The 12,913-nt window shown below is 42.5% G+C and overlaps 1 protein-coding gene across 6 annotated transcripts in view; it reads right to left on the bottom strand.

Moving 5' to 3' along the window:
- Positions 1-12,913, bottom strand: part of col17a1a (collagen, type XVII, alpha 1a) — a 36,611-nt gene that overhangs the window by 10,793 nt on the left and 12,905 nt on the right. For 5 of the 6 annotated variants that reach the window (XM_042104540.1, XM_042104543.1, XM_042104541.1 and 2 more), the window contains 27 exons: positions 12,445-12,516; positions 11,189-11,263; positions 10,962-11,012; positions 9,976-10,134; positions 9,654-9,740; positions 9,380-9,424; positions 8,798-8,923; positions 7,786-8,073; positions 7,167-7,217; positions 7,048-7,074; positions 6,805-6,831; positions 6,582-6,644; positions 6,097-6,201; positions 5,338-5,400; positions 4,079-4,114; positions 3,914-3,967; positions 3,790-3,825; positions 3,629-3,664; positions 3,028-3,090; positions 2,197-2,232; positions 1,782-1,853; positions 1,592-1,618; positions 1,470-1,505; positions 1,285-1,320; positions 767-847; positions 447-482; positions 130-255 (listed from right to left, as the gene is read on the bottom strand). In XM_042104540.1, the coding sequence (XP_041960474.1) occupies positions 130-255; positions 447-482; positions 767-847; positions 1,285-1,320; positions 1,470-1,505; positions 1,592-1,618; positions 1,782-1,853; positions 2,197-2,232; positions 3,028-3,090; positions 3,629-3,664; positions 3,790-3,825; positions 3,914-3,967; positions 4,079-4,114; positions 5,338-5,400; positions 6,097-6,201; positions 6,582-6,644; positions 6,805-6,831; positions 7,048-7,074; positions 7,167-7,217; positions 7,786-8,073; positions 8,798-8,923; positions 9,380-9,424; positions 9,654-9,740; positions 9,976-10,134; positions 10,962-11,012; positions 11,189-11,263; positions 12,445-12,516 (1,914 nt within the window). The remainder of the gene's footprint in view (positions 1-129; positions 256-446; positions 483-766; positions 848-1,284; positions 1,321-1,469; positions 1,506-1,591; positions 1,619-1,781; positions 1,854-2,196; positions 2,233-3,027; positions 3,091-3,628; positions 3,665-3,789; positions 3,826-3,913; positions 3,968-4,078; positions 4,115-5,337; positions 5,401-6,096; positions 6,202-6,581; positions 6,645-6,804; positions 6,832-7,047; positions 7,075-7,166; positions 7,218-7,785; positions 8,074-8,797; positions 8,924-9,379; positions 9,425-9,653; positions 9,741-9,975; positions 10,135-10,961; positions 11,013-11,188; positions 11,264-12,444; positions 12,517-12,913) is intronic. The other variant, XM_042104542.1, reaches the window with a different exon arrangement.

Raw genomic sequence — 12,913 nt, 5'->3', positions numbered from 1 at the left:
GTATTTGTCTTTGGGTAACAAAAAAAACTTACATGAATTCACTATGACATCTCAGGGGAGTTTAAGTGACGTAAGTAGACTGTTGTGATAGAACTCTGAACAGGTCGTTTTTCCCCCCAATATACTCACTCTCTGCATCCTTTTCTGTGCTCTTCGCTGAAACTCCAGGTGCAACACCATCTCCTTTCTCTCCCTTTTCTCCTTTTTCTCCTTTTTCTCCTTTTTCTCCCTTCTCACCCTTCTCACCCTTGGCTCCTATTCCAATGCAGACGGGAAGCTCACAGTTATCACACATAACATGCCAAGAAACACAACCACAAACATGTGATGTGTAAGCTATGTGAAGACATCTAGTGTGTACTTGATTAATTATTAATTAAATTAACTATTTATTTTTTTTGTATGTGTGTTTGTTTATTTGTGGCGGCTTTCCAAATGAGGCTTACCAGATTGACCAGGAAGGCCAGCAGGACCGATAGGACCTGACAAAGAGTGACCCAAACACAAAACAAAACATCAACCAACTAGAACAGCAGCAGCACCTAATACAGAGAGAGTTAAGTCAGACAATGAACCCATGCAAACATTAAACCTGCCTTCACAGCAATTATAGCACATTAGTACAGGTACTAGATTATGTATTTGTAACTCATTATGCTACTGTACTATAATAACCCATAGGAAACCATCAGTATTGTTACAGGTGCAGTATGGTTTCCATGGTGTCCTGATGTTTATGACATTGCATGGGAAGAGTCTCTCTCACCTGACAAGCCAGGAGGACCGGCAGGACCAGGAGACCCTGCTGGACCGGGGGGCCCGGGGATAGCCACAGAACTGAAACCAGCTGGAGTGATGGACAGAGAGGGGGGGGGGGGGGGGGGGGGGGGGGGGGAGGTGGACAAGTCTGATTTATGCACTGTACAACTGCCTACATATCATTATGTTATGCTGAACAACTGAAAATGTTTGAGACTTTGGGAGTTTATTCTTGAGAAGAAATGCTCAGTAATTGAACACTCTGCTTGAGCTGTTGGAGGTACAGTGTAAATGGCACAGAGGTAAAGGTCTTTAACCCAGACACCAAACCGGTGGGAATGCTGTGTGACTCAGTTCTCAGTCAGTTAGAGCACGCTAGTGACTATCAATAACAATATTGTCAATGCTCAGAGACAACAGGACAATATGTCAATAATGTCAAACAGAAATATATGTTTACTTTGCACCTAATGAGCTCCAGATGATTTGTAGTTAAAATAAATAAATTCTGAGGTGCTTTCTTACCGGCATTAATGACTTTACCAGGTTCACCGGCTTCTCCTAAAGACACAGGTGAACAAGACAGTCACCCATTGCTCTGTGGTATATTCACAGCAGTTATAACCCGTTTATATATATGTAATTAAGCAACATGTAATCATGCAACAGCCACTGAAATCTGAGACTTCACTTGCACTCTTAATAATTACCTTTGTCTCCAGGCTTTCCTGAAAGTCCTGGTAGACCTGTGGATGAGGAGGAACATGAATGAGCAGTTGTTGATGATAAAAGAATAAACAGTGGATCATAATGTGTGGATAAAGGGGCATACCTGGGGGTCCTTGTAGGCCTGGGGTTCCTGAACATCAGACAAAATGAGAAGAATTAATGAGTGAAAATATTGAGATCAGACATCATCATCAAACTGACATCAGTTCTCTAAATGGTATGAGCTTGCTTTCAGCTCTTTGGTCTAAGTATCACACACACACACACACACACACACACACACACACACACACCTGGTGCTCCTGTATCTCCTGGTGGGCCTGCTGGTCCTCTAGGTCCTTGTAAACCACTTTGTCCTTGTTCACCTTATCAATCAGATAATTACAATTAACAAATGCGTGGGATATTCACAAATTCGGATATAGCTGATTCATCAATATAAATCATGGTATGGCCTTACCCTTGTTCTCATTACATGTTACATCAGCAATTCACTCAAAATAACCCAATGAGAATCATTTTGAAATTGAATCCAAGTACTACAATGACACCACACAATTCTATATTCCATTTTTTTTATATTACACTTAGAACTTACACAGATTGAAAATGACTGCTAAAACCTGCTGCATATTTCATCCAAACTCATGCCGTGTGTGTGTGTGTGTGTGTGTGTGTGTGTATGTGTCTGGCTCTCGGCTTACTCACCTCGGGGGCCTTTCTGGCCATCTGCTCCAGGAAGACCTGGAAATGAGAACTAATGAGTGTACCGAAAACAGCGAACACAGGGCCCAGTCTGACAGCAACACTGAGACACCAGTACCATCATTACAGAGAGAGAGAGACGGAGAGAGAGAGAGAGAGAGAGAGAGAGAGAGAGAGAGAGAGACGAGAGAAAGAGACAGAGAGTGTACGCAGTGACACAGACACAAACAGAAGACGGGGGCAGGAGGTTCATATACACAGATGGCCGATATTATTGAATTAATAAAAACGAAGACTTTGTCTGTGTACCCTCAGAGAGCGAGAGTGAGAGAAAGAGTGTGTCTCTCCTTAGCCTCTAACAATTAGATCGTGATGCTTGCTTGGTGAAATAAATAAACAGAGCCGTATCACACTGATTTCCTCAAAGAAATCCAGACACCCACTCAGTAGCTCTCTCATCACTATACTGCATGTCTAGTGACTACCCACAGCTCTCTCATCACTATACTGCATGTCTAGTGACTACCCACAGTAGCTCTATCATCACTATACTGCATGTCTAGTGACTACCCACAGCTCTCTCGTCTAGTGACTACCCACAGCTCTCTCATCACTATACTGCATGTCTAGTGACTACCCACAGCTCTCTCGTCTAGTGACTACCCACAGCTCTCTCATCACTATACTGCATGTCTAGTGACTACCCACAGCTCTCTCATCACTATACTGCATGTCTAGTGACTACCCACAGCTCTCTCGTCTAGTGACTACCCACAGCTCTCTCATCACTATACTGCTTGTCTAGTGACTACCCACAGCGGGGCTGAGACTCACCCACAGACCCTTTAGGTCCTTTCTCTCCGGATGGTCCTGCTGGACCAGGTTGACCAGGCTCTCCTGAAAGAGAAAGATATAATGTAGACACTCACATCCCCTGGCACTAGCATTGACAGATGCAGTGGTTATTCCTAGGCTAGTAGCACTGCACTGTAGCTTAAATGTTATTTTATTGGTGTAAGTCGCTTTGGATAAAAGCATCTGCCAAATTAGGCCTACTAAATGTAAATAAATGTAAACTGTCAATGTACCACATGACAACTCACCAAAGGTGAACAAAATTATATATTAGTATGAACTCATTCCCTGCCATTTATTTTGGATGCTCCAAGTTGGAGTATTCATTAGGGGATTTCTTTATGTGCTATGTGTGTATAATTAAAAACAATATACCTCAATAAGCTGTTGTTTATAGTGATTTTAGAAAACAGCTAAGGTCTGTTGTTAGGTATGGTGTGAAGCTATGTATATCCCGATTTAGAAATTCACATTATCTTGGCCATTTCCTCAAAATAGTGTCTGTATTTATTTCTTGTGAGAGGAAGCAGTAGTACGTTATGTATGTGAAGGGCAGAATTTGTCAAAAAATCAAACATACCTGCTGAACCCCGAGGACCTTTCTCACCATGTTCACCTGATCAGAGTCAAGTAGAACAGTCTGTCTTTAGTTGTCATAATACATTTTTTCATAAGTCATAAGATATTTTTCAAGAATTTGACATTTTACATTCTTATTTCAATACTCATACTCATAAATACCTTTGTTTCCAGGCGGACCTGCTGGCCCTTTGTCACCTAGCGAAGACAAATCAAATATAAATGAATAATTTCCTCTTTAGAAGATTCATTTTTCTTTGCCGTTATTGTTAGTAACGTGCATTACCCTTTGGCCCAGGTTCTCCAGCGTCTCCACGGAAACCCTGAGGACCAGGACTACCTGAAAAACATCACCGATTAAGACCCAAGTGGTCTGATGTTAGTGGCCATGCTAATGTCATGATTATTAAAACATTTATTTATTAACATTATACATTTTACATTATCTCACCTGGAAGACCGGGGGCGCCATGTCCTCCTGCCTCACCTTAATTAGGGACATTAATCATATTTATTACATTTAATTAAAGGAGAATTCCGGTGTGATATTGACCTAAAGTGTATTGAAACATGATACCGAGTGTGAACGTATGTCTCATAGCCCATCTCGGCTTGTCCCCTGCACTCCAAAATCTGGCGCTAGTTAGCCGATGCTACCAACAGCTTTTTCAATAGTGGTGCTTCGGCATCGGGCTAGCCATGCAAATAAATCACTGTTTTACACCCATTTACGAGGCTCAATGTATCTCCACACTTCATTGGTAGACTTCCGAGGGCCCTGACATTAAAAACGAGACATTGAGAACTTTGAAAAAGCACTGGTAGTTTACTTACAAGACAATTTATACAGACAGTTCACAAAGTTTAGCGTCTGCAGCCATCTTGAATTTAGTCACGATAAGTCGAGCAACGAGTAAGAATTAACAGGTATGATAAGGGATCAGATTCCAAAAATAATTCAGTGGAAATGCATGGATTCCAGTTTCTTCCAGTAGCAGCAACTGGAATCCATGCATTTCCACTGAATTATTTTTGGAATCTGATCCCTTATCATACCTGTTCATTCTTACTCGTTGCTCGACTTATCGTGACTAAATTCAAGATGGCTGCAAACGCTAAACTTCGGGAAGATACTGTCTGTATAAATCGTCTTGTAAGTAAACTACCAGTGCTTTATCAAAGTTCTCAATGTCTCAATGTCAGGGCCCTCGGAAGTCTACCAATGAAGTGTGGAGATACATTGAGCCTCGTAAATGGGTGTAAAACAGTGATTTATTTGCATGGCTAGCCCTATTGAAAAAGCTGTTGGTTGCATCGGCTAACTAGCGCCAGATTTTGGAGTGCAGGGGACAAGCCGAGATGGGCTGTGAGACATACGTTCACACTCGGTATCATGTTTCAATACACTTTAGGTCAATATCACACCGGAATTCTCCTTTAAACCCATTAGCTTAAACATAGTATACACTAACATAAGAAAATAATCTATACCGTAAGTTACATTACATTCATACTGATCTTACAAATCCTATAGAAAAAGGGATTGATCACAAAGGTGCTATGGAAAATGATGATGGTTATGGTTGTGCTGATGGTTGTGGTGGTTGTGGTGGTGGTGGTGATGGTGGTGGTGATGGTGTTGGTGGTGGTGGATGTGGTGGTGGTGGATGTGGTGGTGGTGGATGTGGTGGTGGTGGATGGTGGTCTTACCTTTGGGGCCAGCTGGTCCTGATGGCCCAGCAGGTCCTGGAGCACCAGGTTCTCCTGCGGAACCTGAGAACCAAAACAAACAACTTATAAGAATAGTTTGGTCTAAGAACAACCTAGGGTGTACTTTGGGATTATAAAGAGTATACACTTTTGTTGTGGGTCAAAATGACATTAATTTGAGTAGTTTTCAGTAAATCTCACTACGTCAGAGTAAATTACTACTCTAAGTCACTAACTAGGCTCAAATTATCATTACACTTCCATCCTACTGTGGGGAGTGTCCCTGCAGCTCTGCAATAGGATACAATTGTGATGCTCATCCTGTTTATCAACCCTCCTGTGCTATGTTTACATCTCTCTGATCTGTGTAGGATCTCCTGAGGTGTGGTAGTGTGGCTATCTGATTAGTATTTTTGTATTTTTATTAGACAGGGGCAATGCACACTATTGAACAACAGTAAATGTGTCAGGATTAACCACAAGGCTATGATGTGACATCTGGGGGGTCTTACAAGTACTTGGCATAGTGACAAACCTGGGTGAGTTAACTAATAGTAAGCAGTAAACCTCCTACAGTAAGAGCCCTATGATATTATTTTGTTAGGAGAATGAAGCCATACAGCTCTTCTATTAGGAGGTTTACCACTTACTCTGAGTTAACTTACCCAGGTTTGTCTCTAAACCATGTACTTGGAATACCCCCCCTGCTGTCCCTATAGACTGGTGTTGAAAGCTTGTCCTAAACCAGAGGTGCAGTACCTCTCTCTCCTTTCTCTCCGACGCCCGGCGGGCCCGGCTCCCCACGGGGCCCCGCTGGTCCCTCACGACCCCTCTGGCCTGGCAGCCCGTCAGCACCGGCATCACCTGGAACCAACGTAAACACAAACATAAACAAAAACATAAACAAAAACACAGATCAGCTGAGAGGTTGCTGGCAGTAAGGGCACTACTGTGACTACTATCAATTCCATACTTGGTGAGTACGTTGGCAGTCTTAGTAATAGTGCAGTAATAAAGTAAAAAATAGTGCTTATAATAAAGAGTATTTGTAAAAAGTCTGTATGATTCATATATCTTTATTTATATAAAACATATAAACATTAAGATAATTCTAGCGACAGACAGAGGATATCCTTCGCAGGGATGACAGGAGACAGAATGAGAATCTCTGTGCTATCCCCATACACAGTAGGATATGTACAGTAATAGGTGATTAATCAAGGTCAAGGTAAAATTCAGCTCACCTTGAGATCCCTTGGGACCTCTGGGTCCTTCCTGTCCGGGATGTCCCAGCAAACCAGGAGGACCTGAAGGAGAACAGTCAAAAAAAGCTTCAGGATGTAGAAAATCTACTTGACCTCTGACTAAGTAGAATTAGCAGTAGAATTTGATTGGAATAAACAAACCAAATAGCACTTAAAAACTCTATCAGGAGACAGACCACAGCAGAAATGAGTTTGTTCCTACCTGGCATCCCAGGGAACCCTGCCTCTCCTGTGAACACAGAACAATGTGTCATATGGGACAAGTGGTATGTTGACATCAAGACATCGCTATCTAGTCAGGTTTCCTGCCGGTAAATCCACTTAATTTTATTCTGATACGAATTGAAGATTCATTTTAAAATGAAGCTTGAGTCAACATTCTTTACACAACTAGAACGCTTTCAGGAACTGAACCAATATGTAGTCATACGAAAGCCCAATTCACCTTTAGCACCAGGATGTCCAGAGTCACCTGAAATGAGACCATATCAACAGTAATCAGAAATTGTGTTACAGAACGCATGTTATTATATACTGTGCACACCACTGTTACTGTGTTTTTACCTTTAGGTCCAGGTTCTCCTCTCTCCCCCTTCATTGATGAGGCTAGTGCAGCTGAAATCAAAAGAACACTCACTGACTTATTCATTCATTTGGTCATTCTTTTTGATTCACCGAGTCCATCATTCAGTCTGTCATTTGTTTGTAGATGAGTGAGCAAGGTGGAAGGGGATGGTGGGTTCCTGCTTGGCTGATTCCTTTTTTCGCTTAGTAAGTTGGAAAGTTATTTGCTTTATCAATAAAATATTGGGTGCTTGACTGGATGCTTGTTTGAACTATCTATTGATCCCTTCAGAGGCCAATCTGATGACGCCTTCTCAAGTTCATTCACAGAGAGAAAAGCCAGTTAGTGTGCCTATTAAATCAGCTCATTCATTAGGATACTCTTAATGAAGTCATATATTGTCTTTCATTGATTGCTTTATGATGGCAGTACATAGTGCATTGACCTAAAATAAAAGAACCCATTAACATTAATGGAATGTTTAATCAAATTAAATCAAAGGATCATCTGCCATTAACATGACTGGGATGTTTTAACGAAATCAATTCAAGGGGATCGTCTGTAATTGGTTCTGCACAGACTGCAGAACCAATTAGAATGTGATGGCAGAGCAGGTACCTCGCACAGACTCGGACTGCAGTTCGGTTCTCAGAAGGTGCTGCACGGTGCGCTGTAGGCTGACCGGGTCCACTGCGGCCGAGCCCTGGCCCTGAGCGGATGACCCCAGCTGGATGGTGTTGTCAGCGCGAACGACGCCGCCCCGCTCTGCGTACGCCAAGTCCAGCGGGTCGACGATGTTGACGGTGGACGGGCCGGCCTGGAAGCGGCTGGCGCTGGCCGAAGAGACGCCGCCCACATTGCCCTCGAGCGCGTCCACGCGGGCCTTCAGCTGCCGCACATCGTCCGCTGAGAACGGAGAGGGAGAGAGAGTGTGAAGCCTATGAGACTGTTGAGTGTGTAGCCTATGAGACTGTTGAGTGTGTAGCCTATGAGACTGTTGAGTGTGTAGCCTATGAGACTGTTGGGTATGAAGCCTATGAGACTGTTGAGTGTGTAGCCTATGAGACTGTTGGGTATGAAGCCTATGAGACTGTTGAGTGTGTAGCCTATGAGACTGTTGGGTATGAAGCCTATGAGACTGTTGAGTGTGTAACCCTGTTGGGTGTGAACCCTATGAGACTGTTGAGTGTGAAGCCTATGAGACTGTTGAGTGTGAAGCCTATGAGACTGTTGGGTGTGAAGCCTATGATACTGTTGGGTGTGTAACTCTGTTGTGTATGTAGACTATGAGGTGGTTGGGTGTGTTGCTCTGTTGGGTGTGAAGCCTATGAGACCACACTCGGTGTGTTGCTCTGTTGGGCGTGTAGCCTATGAGACTGTTGGGCGTGTAATCCTGTTGGTTATGAAGCCTATGAGACCACACTGGGTGTGTTGCTCTGTTGGGTGTGAAGCCTATGAGACCACACTCGGTGTGTTGCTCTGTTGGGTGTAAAGCCTATGAGACTGTTGTGTGTAACCCTGTTGGTTATGAAGCCTATGAGACCACACTGGGTGTGTAACCTGTTGGGCGTGTAGCCTATGGGACGGACGTGTAACCTGTGGGCGTGTGATGGGAGTGATGGGAGGTTACCCAGAGCGATGAGGCCACACAGCAGGCCCAGGGACAGGAGGGAGAGCAGCAGCATCCCCAGCAGCCACTTCCACCAGGAGCAGAAGCCCAGGGCACCCCCGGCCCCACTCTCATCCTTACGGATCTCTGACCACAGGACGAGAGGAGGGGAGTCACATCACACTGCCTTGCTTCACAGTGACGGGTGTTCAAATACAGTACACTTCAAAATAATTAAATTTATTTAATAACATTTTAAGTTTAATAACAGGTAGCTATACCGTTATTAAGAGAGAAAGGTCTTAAGAAAAAAGTTTTACTTCCTGTTGCTTGATAAAAACACGTCATAAAACATTTTTCTAAGAAACAATATAGTCTGATGATGGTGTCTGATAGTGTCTTTCATGAATACCACACCGACTGTGCAACCCAATCAAGTATACAAAGCAGACAGAATATAAAGTTTAAACAATTATAGCTGCATTCATTGCCAATAACAGATTTCTACATGGTGATTTCATAACAGACAGAGAGAAATGACTACGAGAGTGGAAAACTAATCTCATTTCTGAATGGCTCTAATTAGCTAAGGTGCAACACTACCTGCATAAGTGGCCTTGTCCTTAGTTGCTGCTTTTGTGATTGAAACTGAAAAATAAAGAAGACGAGTTCCTCAGCCAGAACACAGACAGAACAAAGCATTTTAGGGAAAATATAAACAATTGTTCAAAGAGTTCAAAGTAACCTCAGAAAATTGAGAAAACTGAGTGCAACCAAAGGAAAAGTATCAATTTATAGAGATGAACAAGGGGACAATGAGAGTCAATGAGAAACTTTGAGAAAGTGAAAGGTTTGAAGGCGACGTGTGAGTGCTCACTGCTTGTGTCTGCCTTGGCTGTGGTGGTTTCAGTTGTGCTGGACACCTTCATCTTCTCCTTCTTCAGGGAGTCCTCAGAGTATGAGCCTGCAGAACACACACATACAGTACATGACTGAGAAATTCCCTACACAAATACCAGTGTGAGTCAATACAAATCAGTGTAAATAAATACACAGAGAGATGAGAGAATAACAGAGAAAAACGAGGGAAAGAGAGCTATGGAGAGGGAAAGATGAGGGAAGAGAGAGAGAGAGAAGAGAGAGATGTAAGGAGAAAAGTTGAAAGACAGAGAAAGCCACTTGTTCTCCTCCTGACTGACCGCTGGTTGTGGTCGTGGTGGTGAACTGCTTTCCACTGTCCTTGGACATGATCAGTCGCTCCGTCTCTCTCTTGGCCCGCGCATTCTCCTTCTCCAGCAGCGTGAACTTGAAGTCTTTGGCGAAGACGTCGACGCTCGGCGCGGGACTACTGGGCACCACTGACCAATCAAAGGACTGCAGTTAGTTACAAAGTCAAAAGGCAGGCAAGAGTGACAATGCTTCGTTTCGGTAGTGGCACTTATAACTAACTATCCCTAATGTGGGGGGGTCGCTGTGGCGCAACAGGCTAACAGCGCCTGTAAGGGTCCATGTGCCCATGGGGATCCAGGTTCGAATCCGACCTGTGGTCATGTCCTGATCCCACCCCATCTCTCTCTCTCCCACTCACTTCCTGTCTGTCTTCACTGTCCTGTCGGAATAAAGGCAAAAAGCCCAAAAAATATACTTAAAAAAAATATGCCTGATGTAAATAATAAAGGACATGGGCTATGTGAAAGGGGCTTAATAATGTGTTACAACACTAGTATCATACTGCATGCAGGGCTGCAGTGAAGGATAAATGCATGTAAACACAGTTTATCCACCTCAGAAAAAACTGATACCGCACGGCGCAGTCCACCTTACTGTGATCACAGAATTCATAGTTTACCCACCTCTTTTTTTACCACTACAACCCTGACTGTATGTACAGTACTATGTAGTCTGTTATGAGCTAACCACTTCAGGTGCATTGCAAGGGTGATTTGGAAAGATCTTTCACGAGATCCTCAAATAGAAGCTGAGGATCAAATGAGGAGTTTGGTTCCAAAACGCCATAAATCCATTTTTGAAAACATTAATAAGTCATGCTATGTTCATTTTCAATTTCAGGTAATATCAATACAATTGCGGTTCTGTTGTTTTAACTGAGTAAAGGAAATTCATTAAAATGGAAGATATAGCGTTTTGGAACCAAACTCTTCAAACGTTCCCGTCCATAAATCACCTGCTGCGGAGGACAGACCAGCAGTTCCAACGTTCTTCTGGACACCGTACACTGCAAAAACACAATTCACACGAACACGGAATGAGTGGACTCACGCAGCACAGTTATGTTATATTAAAAATGAAAATATTAATGTCTATTTACTGTAATGTTATATTAATGTTTATGTTGTATTAATATAGTGTAATATTAATGTTAAAAGCACATTGGGCGTCTGCCTGGATTACCTGTGTGAGCACCGAGACCGTTTGAAGTTATAGCGCCCCCAGAGGTGGTGGACAGGTTGTTCTGCATTCCATAGACTGAGTGGTGAAACAAGTAACTGGTGTAAATACTGTATGCACACATACCATACATACTTGGCAATAACATTACCAGAGTATATCATTAAACTGTGTAGATAAAAGAACTATTGAAAATGCAGACTGCGCATTCAGGAGTAAACTATAGTCATCATATAATTTGGCAGAGCCGGACAGTAACGGAGTACATTTACTTGAGTACAGTACTTGAGTACAATTTTGAGGGATCTGTACTTTACTTGAGTATCATTTTTGGGGAGTGCTCATGACTTTACTCAAGTACATTTGAGAGGCAAACAATGTACTCTTTACTCCACTACATTTCTACCCATAACCGTGAGTACCCGTTACTTCTTCTAAATAAAAGGAAAAAAGAAAAATCTCAGAAACCCTCAATTTGTTGTTTCCCTCTCAAACGTGATTGGATTGTGCAGGCGCCACTGATTGGGACAGCCTATCAGCAATCACCTTCAGCTTTCCGCCAAAGTCAACTCCATGGTCAGATTTAGATAAGAGAGAAACCATGGACGAAACAATGGTTCACGCAACATGTCCATCCCGGGAATGTGCCAACCTGTGGCCCCACCTCGCCAGACTATTTCAATTTTCTGAACAAGTTATTGATAGTTTTCGCTTCAAGTGTTTCAATTACAAAATAGTATTTTGTATTTGAAATACGTATTTTAAATACATGTATTAGAAATACTGCCCATCCCTGGCAACATGGTAAAAAGATGAAAATGACTTGATTTTACTTCCAATTCATTTTACATTCTACAAGGTATTAACATTAACATTTTTCATAACTCCATGCAGGACGTTTCTGTACATAAATGTGAGCACTGTGGCAGTAGTAATGCAATATTTAGAAAATGTAGGCTACTCTTGTACTCTTGATACTCAAGTACTTTTAAAAACAAGTACTTCAGTATTTTTACTTAAGTAGACATCTGACTGTTGTACTTTTACTTGTACTTGAGTAAAATTTAGCAAAGGGTATCTGTACTTTTACTCAAGTAATGAAGCTGTGTACTCTGTCCGCCTCTGTAATTTGGACAAAATTCAGTCTTACATAATGATTTTAAATGCACACTTTTTCACAGCGTATCACAGTGTGTTATTAAAAAGGTGACTGTTATTACAGTATTTGCATGATGGAGGCATTTAAGACAGAAGCAGACCTGCACTGCCAGCTGTGAGTCCAGCAGTCATGGAGGCAGCACTCAGGTTCATGTTGTTCTGCAGGCCAGAAACTACAAATCCCAACACAACGTGGGCCAGGGGTCAGAACACTTGATCAAGGTACACATGCTGAGTTTCATTTGTATGTCCTAGAGGGCTTTAAAGTACCAAAGCTCTCAAAACAAGCACTGGGGGGAGGGGGCATATGGTCGATATTTTAAAATGAATTTGGCACTAATCAAAAAAGAATGTCTAGACTAGCACTCTAAAGTGGAATCATTACAAAATGACTTTCAAATCACTCCCACTAAAGCAATATTTGTTGTGCATGTCACAGCTGTGGCCCACAGACCTGAATAAGAGACCTGAACTGGAATCTCAATCGGCACTTAGTGCTGCAGCTGGAGTCATTTGAACGTATCCTCTGACTTGATGATGATTGCTTGGTATGTTTTGGATGCATTTTAA

This window comes from Alosa sapidissima, chromosome 9 (genome assembly GCF_018492685.1).
Source record: "Alosa sapidissima isolate fAloSap1 chromosome 9, fAloSap1.pri, whole genome shotgun sequence".
Taxonomy (NCBI): Eukaryota; Metazoa; Chordata; class Actinopteri; order Clupeiformes; family Clupeidae; genus Alosa; species Alosa sapidissima.
Note: the sequence above shows the minus strand (reverse complement) of the source record. Positions and strands in the feature narration are given on the sequence as shown.